This window comes from Xiphophorus maculatus, chromosome 22 (genome assembly GCF_002775205.1).
Source record: "Xiphophorus maculatus strain JP 163 A chromosome 22, X_maculatus-5.0-male, whole genome shotgun sequence".
NCBI classification, from domain to species: Eukaryota; Metazoa; Chordata; class Actinopteri; order Cyprinodontiformes; family Poeciliidae; genus Xiphophorus; species Xiphophorus maculatus.
In genome coordinates this window covers 13,526,271-13,544,804 of record NC_036464.1, presented here as the reverse complement: position 1 = coordinate 13,544,804, position 18,534 = coordinate 13,526,271, and the positions used below count along the sequence as shown (strand labels likewise).

Here is an 18,534-nt window from a genome sequence, read left to right as displayed (position 1 = left end):
TGTGGCAGAACGTATCGATAAATCTACCCATTGACAAACTGTTAAAATATGAATTATTAGAAGATGAGGAGTTAGTAAATATTAAACAACTTTTCATTTTGATCTAATATGTCAGTATACAGATAAAAACTGCTTCCATTTGATTTATAAAAGAATATTTAAGCACACAACTGTTATCTTGAAGGTCCCATTTATGTGTCCCACTGAAGTCTATGTCCATATAAAGAGTTATAGCAGTCCAGACTTGAGTTTGACAAGTGTTTTAAGGGAAACAAGCAACTGCAACCAATGTTGCAGTTTCAGAGTGTCCCTTTAAGCACAAACTCATTAACCAAATAAATTAATTAATTCAGGTGTTCTAAACGATACTAAAGCTAAGTGGAAGCATGCAGATTCAAACTAAGGTAAAACATTTAAAATAAAAAATATATAGGAATAGGAGAATGTATATAAAAGGGAAATTTACAACATAAGAAAACCAAAACTGTATAGTTATACAAAATAGTATACTCAAATAAAAAGAAATGTAATTTAAATCCAACTTAAAAAAAGAAAAATAAACAAAATGCATTATTATTTAAGAATAAATACAACAGCCAACCTGAACTTGATCTGTAATAGACTTGTTGGCACACTGATAATCTGACGTTTCCTCAATTTATTCTTGGTAATTACCCTTTTGTACCTGTAGAGGTCAGTGTTAAGCCAACTATTTAATTTGCAATTCTGTGTTCAAGAGGACTTTTGGCTCCACCCCACAACCTCCCCTCTTTGTCCTCTTAAGTTTCATTTAAATTCAGCACCAGTCAGAACCAGACTAGCCGTGCGATGACAATAAAAGAACCTGAGCCATTAACAATTTTCAACACCTTTGCACACACAGAGCTCTTCAGAAAGAATAGATACATGCTTACTTCTGTGTTGTATTTCTACAGCATGAGATGAAAAATAACAAATAAATCAGGCCAAATAATAAAAGTTGTGCTTTTAGTCACTTTCGTACTTGATTTAACGGTTCCTGTCCTTTTACCATTTCGTCATGTGTTTCTGAGCAGTGTAAAGTACTCAGTCTAAATTGCATTTGCATTGCTCACAACAAGCCTCTAAGCCTATTTCCATCAAAGCATAAACATGACTCTCTCTGCTGTTTGCTGCCAGAAGCCAAATCAAGAAAACATCCTGAATGGATCGATACCCCAAAAAGGAAAAAATAAAAACAAATATTTCTTGCAGCTAACAGCGAGGCTCAGCCCTCTTAAGGGATTTCTGCATCTGTTCAGAGATATTATTCCACTAGAGATCTGCATGTGAGGTTACTGCCACAGCAGCTAATTTACAGAGGAAATCAACAACATTTCTAGCCAAACAACAGTTTACTTTGTTGGAGCAACAGACGAGCCAATGAGAAAGTTATCCCAAATGTTGCTGTGATGCAGCCATGAACGAGGATCAAATTGGCAGCAGAATGGCAGCAACTTGTAGCTTTTCCTTGGAAATGTAAGACAGGATAAATCCATCCCCTTGCTGCTTGACGTAAATGATTAATTTTGGTAAATCCTGCTCCTAGGCTTCTGTAACCTTGTTAATACTTTATGTAGGTACAAGACTCGAGTCAAGAGCCAGATGAAAAAAGTCAATAAAAGACAGAGAGAAAAAAAGTGTATGAGCAGGAGGTTCAGAGTGAGAGCCAAATAAATTTCACTTTAATTCAGTGTCTTAAAAAGCAGCTGTTGTTGCAACACCACTACATCAGTGAAACAAGTTTTAGAAAGCGTATTTTAATTTGTCAAACACATTTTAAAATTTAGATTAGTGGGAATAAAACCTCTCATCACACATGCAAAACAGATGCCACATTAGTTCCACTTTGTAACACAGACTGATTTCTGCAGACACATTTCCTTGGGTTAAGACAATCATACAAACAAAATGACATGTTGTCCATTTTTCTTGCTTCTAATACATCAACTATGAAACAAAATGTTCACTCAGTGTATAACATGTCCCACTCATCACCAAACTCCATGATGAAGAGATAATCAACGTTCTTCACTGGTGGCTGTTGCTCAGCTGTAAGATAATTTACAATCAGAATCTACAATCACATGTTGATGGGCAGGGCACTAAGCTGTGTGAGTTTGGCAAAAAAGCAATATTGCTCAGGAAGCATAATGTGGGTGAAAAGGGTGCCAGAAAGGGCCAAAAAGATTAATCAACATTATAATTTTGGAGTAATGATTGGCAAGAATAAGAAAGTAATGCATATTTAGCTGTAGTGTTTCACCTAATAAAGGCAGTTTTCTTCCTATGTAGATTTAAAAGAAAGTTTTACAATATTCTTTTTCACCTTTTATTGGGAATTAAACATTTTCTTAAAGCTCTGTTGGTGTGAATGGCAGGAAGAGAAAGACGGAGCGAATTACTTCATTCACAGTGTTATCTTTTCACTCACATGATCTGAACCACCAACTTTAGGTCTTTCTCTCTTTCATCCACATAGTAGCTGACATACAAACTATCTTCTTAACTTGAAGACATGCATACAGCTACTATCAAATTCAACAGTGCAGTGCCAGCTGGAACAAAAACGAGGAACGCAAACGAAGGAGAGAATAAGGTAGAGAGGGGTGAGTTGGGTATTAGATATCCCCTGTGTGATCCTCCTTGTGTCCCAGGCTCTCATCTATAGCTGGCTAACCAACAGCGGTGCACGGATGGAAAGAGACCCAGACAAGGACAACAAGGACAGACTCCTTCACATTCGCTGCTGATTTAATAAAGTTTACTAAATTATTGATATACTTCAGCTCCAAACCACTAAAAGAGGGATAATACTGTTCACCCTTGTTTTAGCAACACAACAGAAATAAGACTTATTAAATTAAACAATTCATTACCGTGAAATAATAGCCTGTCTCTGACATTTCTTTTCCTGTTGAGACTCTAAAGTGAAGGCTATATGATTCTGAGTACCCATAGAGTGTGTGCAGCACCACAGCTCCATCTCAATTTACTGCGAGCACAAACACACTCCATTCTCCATTAGCTCGCCTATCAACTGAAGGGCAATTACAGAGAGGGCAGATGGACATAAAGGTGTGTGCATGAAATCAGACATAAATGGGTCCTCTGGTGACCAGCAAAACATTTTAACAGCACTTATTCTTCTGCATTATACCAATACCACTCTATCATTGCCTAACATCTTCAATAGCTGCTTTCACATTTGGACATAAACCATGAAGCTTCTGCACTTAACGATACCTACATCTTTCTATCCCTAACATTAAGCTTTGTCTTTCAGACATTGAGTAAAGATCCTTTCAGCCTGCTCCACTTTGTCATCTAATTTGTTGAGGCATTGCGCTGCAGCGCCTTGACTATATATTCCCATCCCTTTTAACTTATTCAAATTATTTACATTATAAAGTACTGTAACTCCTATGCATGTTATTGGAATTTATTGTAATCAACCCAAATGTAGTTTGGCATGTCAAAACTATTTAGGACCAACTTTTGCTGCAGTTGTGTGGAAAAAAGAAATAGCTGAGCAAAAAGTGAAGCTCTCAATTTGTTAGTCTGTTTAGATTCCAACCCCTATCTATGGTTATGAGATATGAATCATAACCAGGGTCAAATATTTTCTCCATAGGGTGACTGAGCTTTACTTTAGATCACCCTGACATGCTCAGTCATCTGGTGGGAGCTGCTGCTGCTTTGCATCTAAACAAGGCAGTTAAGGCAGTATTTGATCAATATGTCTTCTTCTGAAAGTTTTTCTGGTCTTTTCCACTGGGAGGAGATCTAGGAAAAGACAGAACGTTTTTGGAGAGGCTAAATATTCCTTTTAGCTTAGAAATGTATTGGAATCAAGAGCAGCAGCTGGTGGAGAAGGAAGTGTGCATTTCTAACCTAGGCCTCTTACCTTGACAACCTGATTTCAAATAAGAAAAGACAATGGACCGATGACTGTTATTGTAGCTGTGGCTCTTGTCCAGCTGCTAAGTCATTAAAACGGATATGACACATCAGAGTATCAAAAGTGATGAAGGAGCCCTCATGCCTCAGTCTTGTCGCAGGCATTAACTGCTTCACAAAGCCCATTGCCAAGTTTGTTTCCTTTAAGATGAAAGACAAGAAAAAATGCTGTGGTGGATATGGAAACATGGCAAATTCACACAAGATTTAACATGGAACAACTAAAAAAAATAATACACAAACAGTTGATTTCAGGTGCTTTGTGCTTAGTAACCACTGGGAGATAGATAAAGGTATCTCTACCTATCAGACGCAGAAAGAGCAGGATAACAGAGTTATACATAATCACAGTTTTTGTATTGTAAGGTACATTAAAGTTCTATAAAGTTATGGAAAAAGAAGAGAGGGAAAGAAGTAGTTTCAACAGACATGCTGCCACTCAGTACTGCACAGACCAACCCATTCAATATCCACCTCATAACCTAAACAGCACATCCCTGTCAATACCCATTACTCTAAAATCTGTCAGTAACTCGTAAAACTTTGAAACTAAAGTGAGTCATAAACACTCAAAGGAAATGTTCACTTCATTTTCTTTTTTTCTGCAAAATTAGATGCTGTTTATTTATTGCAGGGTCAGCAACACAGCTCATTAAATTAATGAGCATGAAATGTATTTTTTTCCCCTCACTTTCCTTGCTCTGACTCACCGGAGAATGACACAAAATGGGTCTTAAAAAAGAAAGAAATATGGCAAAAACATATCATTTTTTGGCTTCTTTCAACTTTTCATTTAGTTCACAAAAAATTACATAAACACATTAAAACCAACATGCATTAAAAAAAAAACAAAGGAATAGAAGACGATTAGAAGTCTAAATAAAGAAGTAGCCACTATATAAACTAATGTAAACATGTGGAAGTAACAGATTGATTTACTAGTCAATAAATAAAAACATTACAGCAAAATCTCAACATAATACGTTGCTTTCAATCTGAACAAACAATTGATTATGGGGCCATGCTTACAAGTGTCTCTGTAAGCATGGTTGTCTCTGAAAGGTTGTCTCCAAATCCTTTAGTGATTCTGAGGAGTCTGAATGCTACAGTCAGGATCTTTCCATTTTTTTAATGGAAAGATCCTCCATTAAAAAATTTCATTAGCCTAAGTACTCACTGAGGAGTTGGCACACGCAGATATACTCTCATTAAGGCAGCAATTTTCATAAAATATGATCAAAATATGTTAAACACTGAAATGCTCTCAAGAATTGAAGTATAATGTAAATTGAGCTCCATGTGTTTGTGTATATCTGTGTTTGATTGCCTCTGCATACAAGTACTTGTAGAGTACAGAAGCATGGATATTAGGTTTCCGAGTTTTTGTTTTTTTTTTTGGGGGGGGGGGGGGGGGGGGGGGGTTTAGATGACAGAGCTGCTGGCACACCTTGACTGCTGGAGTCAGTCCAAAGGGTGAATCAGGGATGAAAAGTGGCTTCAGGAAGATCTGCTAAAAAAAACATCACAGTCTTTGCTGTTTTCATCTCAGTATATGGCAAGCCTGTCTCTAGAATTATTATCTATAGTTGGAGTACAGCGCATTAGTGCTAATGGTCATTAAAAGAGGAATCTTAGGATCCGGACAGCATATTGCAGACAGGGTAGGAGAACAGACGATAGGATCAAGATTGTTACAGTGAAGACAGTGATAAGAAGATGTGAACAATGTTGAGCAGATTGAAGTCAAAGAGGGCAAAACATAGGTCATTTTTGAGAAGACAGGTGATAACTCCTGAGGTAAAGAAAGGAAATGTCCTGTCAACTCTAACGTAACTACAATTTTAGCTGACATAAAATACTTTTTTTCAAGTGTGAATGCAATGTTTAATGCAATTAAACATTATATAGTTAAGTTCAGTGTTTTAAGCTGAAAAAAAGTGCTGGTCCTCCACTTAATGTTATACAAATATTGGGCAGAAAAATGAGTGATATTTTCATGCAGAAAATCAGGGATGTGTATATCAATCTTCAGCTGATTAGTTTTATTGTATAGAAATTACAAAGAGCAAAAAAACAAAACCAGATTTAAATCAAATCCACATGAGCCAAATTAAAAGTTTTATGGAACAATTTTAATCAACCTGCCGTTAATGTGGACATGAAAAATAACACAGAAAAAAGAAATGAAGATATAAAAATCCCTCAACAGCATAAAGAAGTGACAAGTTCCTTCTAGACTCAAAATTTCAGTGAACCTGTTACTGTTACCATAAAACATGCCAATTTATGATACCAAGAAAGTTTTTTTATAGAAAAACCTAATGAATGAAATTAGGTCGCTTAATATGCATTATGTCAACCTAGACCACAAAACATGTTGAGCTATAATCTGCAGCAGAGCCGTATTTCCTTTCTTTCTGCCCCATATAAACCTTGTGAGCTAATGTGAGCTCTAAAAGTAACGCTGGCACTCCCTCAGTGAAACTAGTGTGTCTTCAGAGCACTCAGACCCACTCCTTCCATTGTGTTATCGATTGAAAGGTAAAAGCACACACCCAAGGGGCAGAGAAAGTCCACACACACAGCTAAAGTTACACGGTTGTGTGTGTGTGTTTGGGAAGGAGAGGGAGGGATAGAGTGTTGCACGGCCCACCGGTAACAGGAACCCTTAGGCAGCACTGCTGCCAACTGAGGACCGGGGGAAGAGGGTAGCACACAAAAAAGTAATCTTTCATGCATTCAGTTGTGAGTTGATGTAACTTTAATAATATTTGACATAATTATGAAAAAATAAGATTTTTACCTTCCCCACCAACAGGCTCGAACATCCCAAATTGTTCCAGGACTTTGATGAAGAGCCCCATGACCACCAGCACAGCGATCATCTCCAAGCCATCCAAGCTCAACATCCTGGGGGACCGCCGTATGTCATTGCCCAGAACCGTACCACCAAGCCAAGTCAGGCTGCTCTGATCCTTGCCAGCAACGCAGCCACGCCCAATCTGAACACTTTGTCCAAGTTTAGGAAAGTTGTCCTCGACTCCCCTCCGTAGCTTTTTATCAACTTCAATCCAGTTGCAAGTTTTCAGAGATAAAAGGGGTGAATAAGTTGTGAAAACTTCAAATTAATACTGCAGACGGCTTGGCTTGAACCGGTTGATATTCCTCTGCTATCTCACAAAATCTGTCCTCAGTCAACCTCCTTTATTCGCCATTGGTTGCCATTAATGCTGAAGCTACAAGCAAGCGACACAGACATCCAAAGTGTCAAAACACCTGGGCTCCAGTTTTAACTTTTTTTCTCTTCTGCCTTGTCTGTGTTTTTTATTTTCTTCTAGGCCCTCCTCGAGGGATGGCATCTGGGGCTACGCTGCGCCTGTTAGTCCTTTTGGCAGTGGTTGTCAGGAAGTGAATGTTGTGAGGGGGAAAAGAGAGTGAGTGAGAGAGAGCCAGCAGATAAAAAGAAGGGAGAGAGGATGAGTTGGAGATGGCATAGAAAATGAGAGGGAGGGAGGAAAAACTATCTGCAGCAGAGAGTGGGCAAGAAGCATGCACACGCACAAACAGTGACACAGAGATTGTTGGTGGGGGGGATGCTAAGAAATGTCTTCTCTTTCCAGTAACATTTGATTGATTTGCACAGTGGGGTTACCTAGGAAACGGAAAGTGAGTGTGGAATATATTGGCAAGACAATATGCAATAATGTTCATCCAAATTCAAATATCACCTAGCAAGCATCTTTTGACTGAGTCGCGACTGTGGCATCCGTTCTGCAGCACGCAAATGCCTACAGGTTGATATCATGTTCCATTAACTTTTAGACATCTCTCTGTGAAAGTTTTGTATGCAACATTTTTTTTTTTACAGGCAATGTTCAATTTGAGAAACCAACACCAAAGATTAAAGCAAACAGAGCATGCATCTTTATGCGTCACTCCCAGACTGTGAAATCTGTTTGTAAATGTGTAATTAACTTACTTTGACCTAACATTGTGAAGACGCATTCAGCTGATGGTGCTCAAGAGAACATTTAATGCAAAATGAGGAAGAAACACTAGAAAGAAACTTAATGTGCAACTAACCCCCATGTGAAAGCATAGCCCTTACACATTTTGAGAAATCCCAGCAAGGTGGGTGGAGCCTCGAGACACGGAGGGGTGGGGCCAAGTGTGGACTGGAGGGGAAAAGTGGGGTTGTGGTCAGGAGGAGGGAAGCACTGTTACATACTTATAAACTTTTTTGCTATATTAAGTAACATTCCAGACACAAAACAATTCCACAGAAACATAAAAATAAAACCCAAAATAACCTATTTAGACAGTTTATTGACAAAAAATATATAATTTAGGGGTTCTATTTAAACTTTAAAGAGCTTTGCTACTAACGTACTAAAAATGTAAGAGTTTATTAGCTTATATAGTAAATTATCTGTTCAAAGCAGCATGTTTACAAGTTTAGTGAACTCTGCTTGACAACTCTAAATGTAATGAAACTGTTTCTTTAACCAAGGGACTTAAAGTGAGCACTGCTCATTCTAAAGAGAAAAAGTCTTGTTTTTCCTTTGTAGAGAACAGCTGCTGCAAACAGTCTTTAGGAAAACTTTGACTCGTTTATGGGAGAAAGAATCCATTATTTCCACATGATATTCTCTGTTACGATGCAATTTTCTCTGTGAATGTGAATACTGATCAATTACAGGCTCCTCTACACAAACTAAAGACTCATTCGTTGATCTGATACCAGAAAACCTATGTAGAATTAAGCCCAACTCCAGCTGGAATGCACCCCAGTGGGGATCATACTCCAGTTTCTTCGACATCTGTCTAAGATAATGTGAAATATGCAGAAAGCAGCACTATAAGATGAAACTTTAAGACACTAAGCAGCAAGTTGTAATTTTGTTCTAATCATTACTGAAATGACAGCATAAGTGCATCTGAAAAGGCAAATTTTAGAGATAGACAACCTGAAAAAAAGCCTGAAACAAACTGTTTCTTGTTTCCATATTTTAAAATGTATATGGACAAATAGAGCCATTAAACCTTTCTCACTATAACAGAATTATCATTTGCATATATGGATGATGAAGTAGCGTACACAACTGTTTTAATAAAAAGAAATTAGTGTTTCCTTCACACTCTATAGGTTATGCATCAAATGGATGTGTACTTGCTCATTGGCCACACTAAAAGGTTTAGCAGAAAACACTCTTCTTTCCAGAGTGACTAGTAGATCCTGCAATGCAGAAAGGGTAGGTGAGATTTGTGAAAAAAATAAAACAAGCAGATTTCTTACTTGTTTTTCAAACAACAAATCTCCATTTGTTGCACTTTTTGCCAAAGATTATGATATACTTATTTCTGCAAAAAAACCTCAGTCTTAATCAAAATCTTGTTTTCCAGGTTACAAACAACCCAGGTCAAAGGGACCAGACACAACACAGTTCATGCTAAGGTGAAGACAATTCCTGCTGGTGGCGACGGCAGTCAGACCGTTTAGGGGACAGTGTGGTTGAAGGGAAGAATAGGTTTTCGAAAGGAAATTTTTGTAATAGCTGTCACCTGTTAACTAAGGATTACCAACTTTAAATTAATATCATATTAATAAAAGAAATAAATATAAACTACTCGTTGCTGGAAGCTTGACTTTAGAATTTTTAATAGATCACCTTTTAGAGATCATTTGTATGATTTCAATGATTCTGCAGCTCCTCCGGAGTTAAACGAAAGTTAAATGTGTTTCTAGGTGAAACCATGATAACACAGCACATCTTCAGAACTGGTAGACTTCCAGGATTTTGTAAAACCTGACTCCATTAAGACCAGTGGTCCACTTTTATAATTAATGTGCACATGTCGGGCCGTTTTACCATACTTGTTCTCTTTTGATTCACTGATCTTCATGAAGCTGTTTGTTCTTAATATTTCTGAAGCATTTACAAAACTTGTTCAGTTTTGAGATAAAATCACATACTGATGGACTATTTGCAATTAGGTAACTGCTGCATGGACGGAATTTTGTTTTAGGGGTATCAGATTAGTAGGAAGGGGGTGGAATGCAAATGTGAGACACAAAGGCATGCACACTCATTCCAGTTTAGAGAAACCGTAGAATAATAAGTTATGTGACTATTTTTTCCATAAAGCACCGTACCACTGTCAGTCAGTCAGCTTGTAATGTTGCATGGACAAATAAATATCAATAGGAATCCATGCAGGCTGTAGCCATCAACCACCATCTGATGTTTTCTGCTAGCATGGCTTCAAGTGAGGGTATCTTCTTGTGCAGCACAAATAACAGAATGAGACAAATATGTGTTCCCTCTGAGTCCCACTGTCTCAATGTGTTTCGCTTTCAATGTTTTATGAGAGAGGAATTGTGGTAGTAAGTAGTAACTTCGCTAACAGGCTGAGTATCAATTCAGATCCCTTGAGGATTTTCTTTCTTGAAATTCCTATCGCTGATTTAAGATATGGTGATTCAAGACTGCGCCTCATTATAGCATCACAATGTCTAATAAACAGAAGAGTACCATGTGGGTCATCCTAATGTCTACCAAAAGTTGCACAAATATAAACACATGTCATACAAGGTGACAGAAAAACTACTTCTGTGTGAAATCAATATTCTCATACACAGCGCAAAGGCAACCAGACACCAAGAAGTTTATCTCTTCGCTCTATGACAGTAATGTATACGGGCTGTGCTAAAGCAGAGCTAAGATTGCAGAAACAATAAATGTGCACGCAGTGATACCGAAGCACACACTCATAACAGAGACAGTGACAGCAGAATGTGAAATCTGAGCCTAACCTGTTGGTTAGAAATGATTTTCCTTCCTATTTACGTACTGAAGATTTTTCATTTGATTGGAGAGATGCAAAGGTGGAATGAAACAGAGGAAAAGGGCATGTTGTTGCCAAAGAAATGGAAAAAGTCAGAGAGAACATGAAAGAACAAAGGAAGGACATGTTTAAGGGTTGCTAAGATCACATTCCTCTGTTTTCAGGGGAAAAAGACATCTATTCTTTATTAACCACCAGCATCTGTCCCCTCCTGGAGGCTTTTTCACCTCATTCAGGCTGTCACCACGGAAAATTGGATCTGCAGATGTGTCCTCTACTGCTACACACATCACACTTTCTCCTTCACCTTTCAGCAAAACTGCAAGAAGGAGATATATTTTCAGAAGTCTGACAAGTGATTACAATGAGGAGGTGCTGTTTGTGTTGCCTGATTAGAGGAGTGGAAACTGTTGCTGTGGGATCTATTTGTTTATATAAGTAGAACACTGATGCAGCTCTGCAACTACTTGCAGTTCTTGTTAAGAGGTGCATCAGCTTTGATTTACCAATCTACCTCCATCCTTTACAGAAAGATCAGTGGTGTGCAAAGAAACTAAAACAGCCCTTTGTCATACAGGCAGCATAAAAAGACTTGGGAGAAAATGTAACAAAAAGGAGTCTAAAAATATATACACTCAACTCTTTTCTAATTGGCTCTTTCAATTGACAAAATTGTCTAATTACAAGTTTATTCACTATAAAGACAAAAAGCTTGTACCAGAGCTAAATTGGCTGAAAGGTTTTGAGGACTTGCAATTTGAAAACAACCAAAATTTTCCATCGCATTCCTGCAAAGCTTTAAAGTTTCCTTAAAGAGATGCAAGTGACAGTCCTGGAAGGATTCTAGTTTTTACTAGTTGAGTGAATAATTAAGTTATTCAAAGGTGTCCCTCACCCATCTGTTGCTGATCACAGAATGTCACCTGAAATTAAAACAGATCCAAAAATACACATTTGGGTATTGAAACTACAGAAGGATATTCCATCATTCAATCTAAGTAAACACTGTTATATAGAGTATGGAGGTATTTTCTTAAACTCCGTGTACAAACATGCATACATATATGTGTACACTGCCTGCCCAAAACAAAAATAAATTGCCACATGCATGCAGGTATGAGCTTCCTGTTGGATAGTTATTGCATGGACAATTGTCTTCTAACAGGCACAAGTATTTGTTTTTTTTACCCCGGCTGATGCAATGAGCTTCTCATTTCCTAAACAACCATGAGGAAAAGACATTCCGCAGTTGTGGGAAAGATGGTGGTCTGTTTAACAAGGGTCAAATCACTGGAATCAAGCAGAAAGAAAAACATCTAAGGAGATTGCAGAAACTACTGAAAACTTGAGAACTGTGCAGTGTATCATTAAAAACTAGAAGGACAGTGGGGAGCCATCGTTTTGAGGAAGAAATTAAACTAATTAATTATCTTAAACTACTAATTCTAAAGAAAAACAACAATAAAACTCAGGGCTATATAGTAAAAGTCAGAGCCTTCCCATTCACAATGTGAAGGGAGCTTCAAGAATTGGGGCTGAACATCTGTGTAATAAACCTGTGATCTGGGGTGACTGCAGTTGGTCAGGTGCAAGTTGAGAAACATTATGAGGTCAGAATGCTACTTGAATATACTGAATGACCAGGTTATTCCGTCAACGTATTGTTTCTTCCTTAACAACAAGGGGATGTTCAAGATGAAAATGCCAACCTTCATCAAACAGAAATTGTGAATGAGTGGTTCAGGGAGCATGAGACATCATTTTCACACATGTATCCGCTGTGTTGTTCAGAGGTCAGAACTGAACCCGTCGAGAATCTTTGGGATGTGCTAGAGAAGGCTTTGCACAGTGGACAGACTCATCAATACAAGATCTTTGTGAAAAATTAGTGCCACACTGAATAGGAATACATTTTGTGACATTTCAGAAGTAAATGTGTGCTATTATCAATATAGCACACATTGCTACATTGCGGTCCAATTAAATATTAGCATGTGTGAGGTTTTTTGTATAGAGCTACATGAGTTCATCTCAGGTTAAAAGAGCTTTTCTGTCATCAATTTTTATTATTAAAACCATATGTTTTAAAACCATATGCTCCTAAAACTCTTTAAAGCACCACATCTGTTACTTTTCCAAGACACCCTTTAAAATGTGGAGAGCTCAGTTTTAAGAATGAAATCTGTACACTTCCTTTCCTTTCCAGGCTCCTTATCGATTTTTCCAAATTTATTCTGCTGCTAAATATACTTCAAGATGCTCTGAGATGTGAGCTCTGAGGGTAAACAGATCAACGGATGAGAGCTGAACTGTAGAGGTTGTTGTTCACATTTGTGCTGGTGGGTTTAAGGGTTTCATGGAGCTACAGCAAATGGCTGTATTGATGTGTCAGTGCTTACATGTACTGTTAGTGTGTGTCAAGCTTAAGGCCTCGGGGAAATGTTTTGAATCAGTAGGTTGGCAAATAGGAAGATTATGTTAGGTGGGTGGATTTTAATTAGAAGCAGTAACTAAGAATTTACTACAGAAGTGTAAAAAACAGGCATGCCATGTAAAATAAATTGATATCTTCACCACTAAAGGTTAAAATTAAACAGATGTGTTAATGTTGACTCTTGCTCTATTAGAGCAAGAGTTTACATTTATCTGAATGTAAACCCTCTTTCCCCCAGATTATTCTAACTTAATGTCATCAGTGTTAATTTTTGCTTTAGTAATGCTTCACTGAAAACAAGAATGGAGTCTGAAAAACAAAGAACTGCTGTGATCAAAAAGGTACATTTTAATTATTCTGCCATCACACAGCTTAATAAAAAGTTTCCTATCAATCTACAGTAATAATATTCTCTTTAGCCAAAGGCGACATCTCATTGTGATCACTCTCACACAACATCAATAAAACATAGTACAATACGATTGAAGAGGTGATTCAAATGAAACTAAAGGTTACTGAGGTGGACAAGGACATCTAGTGGGCATGTAGAGCAAAGATCAGACACTGTGAAGCACATAAAGATACCACAGTGAGGAGCAGGGTTATAACTAAGAAGAAGTAATGCTTAAGATTTATCGATATATTTATATTTATCGATACCCTTCAGTCTTGGTATCAACCAATTAAACAAAAGCTTTTAATAGTTACAATTTTCTTTCCTCCCTGCTTAGTGTTTTGTGTAAAACACAGAGTGGTGCAAAAGTATTTACACCCTCTGACTTTCTTCCTATTTTGTCACATCACAACCACAAACATCAAAGTACTTTATCTGAATTATATGTGATATATAGGCCCACACAAAGCAGAGAAATATGGAAGAAAAAGGTTACACAACTTCAAAAATCATTCCCAAGTGAAAAACTGAAATGCTTAGCCCCTTCCTGTATCATACCCCGAAACAAAATACGGTACAACAATTTGCCTACATAATCCAGAGTATCTACATAAATGCAGTTGTTTCCAAAGATTTATGAGACAACATTAATAAATAAGCACTATAAAGACAGATCAGTGAGAGCATTGTGGAGAGATTTAAAACGGCTCGATAATTAACAATGTCTCAACTTTTGCACATCTGTTTTCTATCATCAGAAAACAGAAAGAGTGTGGCACAACTGCTAAACTACCGATACATCACTAGGCGTTCATCTCCTAGCAACAAGAGCATCAACTGGAGAAGTCCTTTGGAGGCCCAGGATGAATCTGGTGAAGGTGCAGGTCACAGGTCAAAGAAATTGTCAACAGGACAATTTGTGCACTCCATGAATCTGTCCTTCATGAAAGAGTTGGAAGAGGAAAGCTATTGTTAACAGAAAATTTTTTAAAAAGTCTTGTTTGTCACAAGCTTAGCAGGAGGCACAGCAACCAAGTGAAAGAAATGCCTCTGGTTTGCACAATAGCTAAACGTTCTAGCTATTGTGCAAAACACTTTGTGTGGCAGAAAATTAACTCAGAAATCACACCAACCCGGCAACAAAGCATGGTGACAGCAGTATTATACTATAGACGTTTTATTCCTTTAGCCGGGACAAGGAAACTTTTCAGTCCTGGAGAGATAATAAGGAGGGTCAACTACAGGACAATCAAGGACAGAAGCCTGTTGGAGGCGGCAAAAGATGTAGGCTGAGGGCAAAAGTTCAACTTCCAGCAGCTTAAACAACCCTAAGGACAAACTTGAACATAAATGTTCACAAACACAGTCCATCCAGTGCGACAACTATAATCGTTTTTATTTTTAAAGTATTGACTCAAGTAGGCCGATAAATAGATGCAGATGAAATTTATCCAACTTATTTTTAATTTACTTATTGTGGGTCTTTTACATAAGGTAACAATAAGACACATTGCAGCTTGTTATTGTAGTGTATGATAATGTTAATAATAAAGGCATTTAAGTGTTTTTGAAAGGACTGTAAATAGGTTACTCCAGAGATCTGAAATAGAAGTTCCATAAAGATTTTTAAAAATTACTACAACATATTTCACAACGTGGGAAGTTTTAAAATCTGCATATTGCACCTCTGGGCATCTAATTTGCTCCATTAACCCTCTAATTTACAATGAAAGCGCTTCTCACCTTTCTTCGTGAACAGCCAGAAAGACAGTGGAAAAATTTGCATAAAGAGAGCTGAGCTGCCTAGAAAAAACAGCGACGGAAAAGCTCTCATCTGAAACATGGTCGCTGGGCATCAACATGACTTTCAGTTGTTTGACATGTTGGTTCAGGTAATCAGCAGTGCTGTAATCTTTCGCCTCCTGTTGGCATCATGACATACTCTGCATATGGATTTTTGTCCATGTATTATGCACACCCAAACAAACACATGCAATCATGCATGGACTCCTTTGATGAGGCACACTTTGTTTTTCATTCACAACGTTATGGAAGAAGTAGGTGAAAAAGTAACCAATCAGCCAGCCAATATATAGCCTTTCATTCATGTCTTGTATATCCAACAGCAGCGTGTCTGGCCCGTTGTTGTGTTAGTTATGGCTCATGGCAGCACACAAAGCATCAGGATACACCGCGGGCTGGTGCAAGCAGCACAGCATGTAAACACTGAGCTCTGCAACAGGAACTGGAAACACAACTACTAAAAATGTTGGGAGGAAGCTAGAAAAACTCACCCGAGCATGTACTCAGGGTTGGAAATGAACAATGTTTTATTTATTTCATGAATCAAATGCAGAATGAGTGAACTTTGAATCTTACAGTGCCAGAGAGCAGGTGCTGGATGGATAGGAGCCCACTGGGTGAGAAGAAAGAGAATGGGAAAGAAGGTGGTAGGGGGGGAGTAAGACAGACTAGGAGGTGGTGGGAGAGAAAAGAGAATTACAAAATAATAAAGAAGTGACTTGGACAGGTAAGAAATTGTGAGACTGCCTTGGGTTGTGGGAAGAATGTCATAACAGAACTGTAAATAAAACATACACACAGTAGTCAAATGACCCTCATGCAGCTTTAATCAACCTCCAGTAGAGGTCAGTGTAGGTTAAAGCATGTATACACTCACACGTGCTGTGTTATCGTACTCACAAACACACAGACATACAGAGAGGCACATTAAAGGTTTATTTGAGAATTCCTTCAAATATGATTTACATATTAACTAAGGTGATAAAAGTATGCAGCAGTTTTGAAAAAGATCTGTAGCTCTCTCACTTCACCAGAAAATGTAGAAAAGCAGTGTGTTGGAGAGACGGTAATTGAGAATCTGAGTTTATTTATTTAAAAATAATTAGTGTTTAAGACTTAAAGCAGAAAGTTTATCTTAACTTATAATGAAGACAAAAAACAGGCTCAGAATTACTCCTGAAGAACCCCGTCAGTCTCCTCACACCAATCAATTTAAGGACACGGTGCCAGACTTCTAGTCCAAGCAATAGCATCCACTTGAATGGCCAAGTGAAGAACAGGGCAATGACAACATGGACGTCGGACATGACATGGTGCTGAATCAGCAGCAAATCAAAAAGCATAAAGTGATCCAACCTGTAGCAGAGGACAAATCAACCTTTGCTACACATGCTGCAAAGACACAGAGGGAAGCACAGCTTTGATAAAGATGCACTAGAAGGAAAAATAAGCATTCACAGAATTCATTTTTAAAGCTGAAGAAGTTGTGCACATCAGAAAGAAAGATTTAATCAATAACAGTGGAGGGAGTGGATGAGGAGAGCGAAGAAGAGGACAAGATTCGGTCAATTGGTGTATTGTGATTAAACCCGTCAGGTGTCACCAAAGAGAGCAAGAACAACTGAAATCAGCAGAGGCAGGCTGATTGCATCGCCATGGACACAACATACCGCATCAATCCTCTACCCATGGAGGCACACGACGACAAAATCCTAACATGTTCTCATGTTATAGAGACAACATAAACTTCTATTCATTCTCATGGTTAACATATTGATCCATGTATGAATATATATACAGTATATATCAAGTTTCAGCACTTCCATGCCCTGATATTACATGCACTGGGAACATGACAAACTCCATTATCATGGCTGTGCAGGCTTTGCTGCTCATTAGTATTCTGCAGAGACACAAACAAAACAAGCACACACTGTGGGGTTATCTTTTAAAGGAGTTCACACCCAAATAATAAATATTAAAATCCTCTTCAGAGCTAGTCCTCTGTTGTAAAAGAAAGATAATAAAGATGCTACATTTTTTTTTTTAGAATATTTTACTTTTTCAACCTTATCAGAACAAATATGAATTCTCAGCGTCAGTTTTCTAGTTTTCTTATTGTATGGGTAGCTTTATGTTACCTGCTGTCTGCAAGTTAAAAATACATTTTCACCTAATTTGTAGCTGCAGTGGCTCTTTCTTCATACCCTTAAAGGAATCAGATAAATAGAGTAAATGTGCAGTGTATTATTACTTAATGGAATTAGAAGCTGCTCAACTGATGCCAACTTAAAAAAAAGAAAAATTGTAGACAACCTATTCTGGGTGCAAATCACAGATGTATTTTGGCTGCTCATTCAGGGTGCTACAACAGAGCATTAGGCCAGTGATAGATGGTTGTTTCCCTCTGTCACTATTTTGTACTTTTAAACCTTTGTTTTTTTTTCATACCTCACCTTTGGTTTGTTTAATAAACCAGCGAAAGAAAAACTTGACCCCAAGATGACATCAACACCTAGCAATAAGGCTGAATATCAAACAACAAAGTTTCTTCCTTTTATCCTTTTGGGTTTTGAATCATTTTGGAGTTTTTTTTTCTCATCTTTATTTCTGTAAAGGCAGTTGTGTTACCTTTGATTGTACAAAAAGTGCTCTCTGCTAAACTCTGGTTGATTGGTTCATCTTTAGTATTCAGTAGAAAAATCAATGTGAAAAGACAATATCAATACGCAAAATAAAGCCAAGTACTCTAAAAGCTCATCAGGGCGTGGATTCAATTTTCTGAAGCAGATCACACTTAATAGTAAAAAGTGAATGAGAAGAAAGGGAAGCAGCACATGACTCTGATTATGATTAATTTCACAGGTTAGTCACTTCTACCACTGTGGGATCCAGACTTTTGTGGATATTAATTTATTTATGTGAGTGGGGTTCTTATTAGATTGGAGAAAATAATTATGAAACACATCTAGACATAAAGTGCTACAGTATCAGATCCTCCAGGGAAACAAAGGCTTTTAAAAGGAGACCTCCACTAAAAATCCTCAAAAGAATGGCAGGAGAGCAAATGCTTCCTGTG

General features: G+C 37.7%; 1 protein-coding gene across 4 annotated transcripts in view; it reads right to left on the bottom strand.

The window, feature by feature from the left end:
* Positions 1 to 18,534, bottom strand: part of kcnip2 (potassium voltage-gated channel interacting protein 2) — a 95,111-nt gene that overhangs the window by 14,008 nt on the left and 62,569 nt on the right. The window contains exon 1 of one of the 4 annotated variants that reach the window (XM_023326910.1): positions 6,782 to 7,355. The exons of the other annotated variants lie outside the window; for them this stretch is intronic. Within the exon in view, the coding sequence (XP_023182678.1) occupies positions 6,782 to 6,887 (106 nt within the window). The 5' untranslated portion in view covers positions 6,888 to 7,355. Of the gene's footprint in view, positions 1 to 6,781; positions 7,356 to 18,534 lie in introns of those variants that run through there. 4 annotated transcript variants of the gene reach the window in all.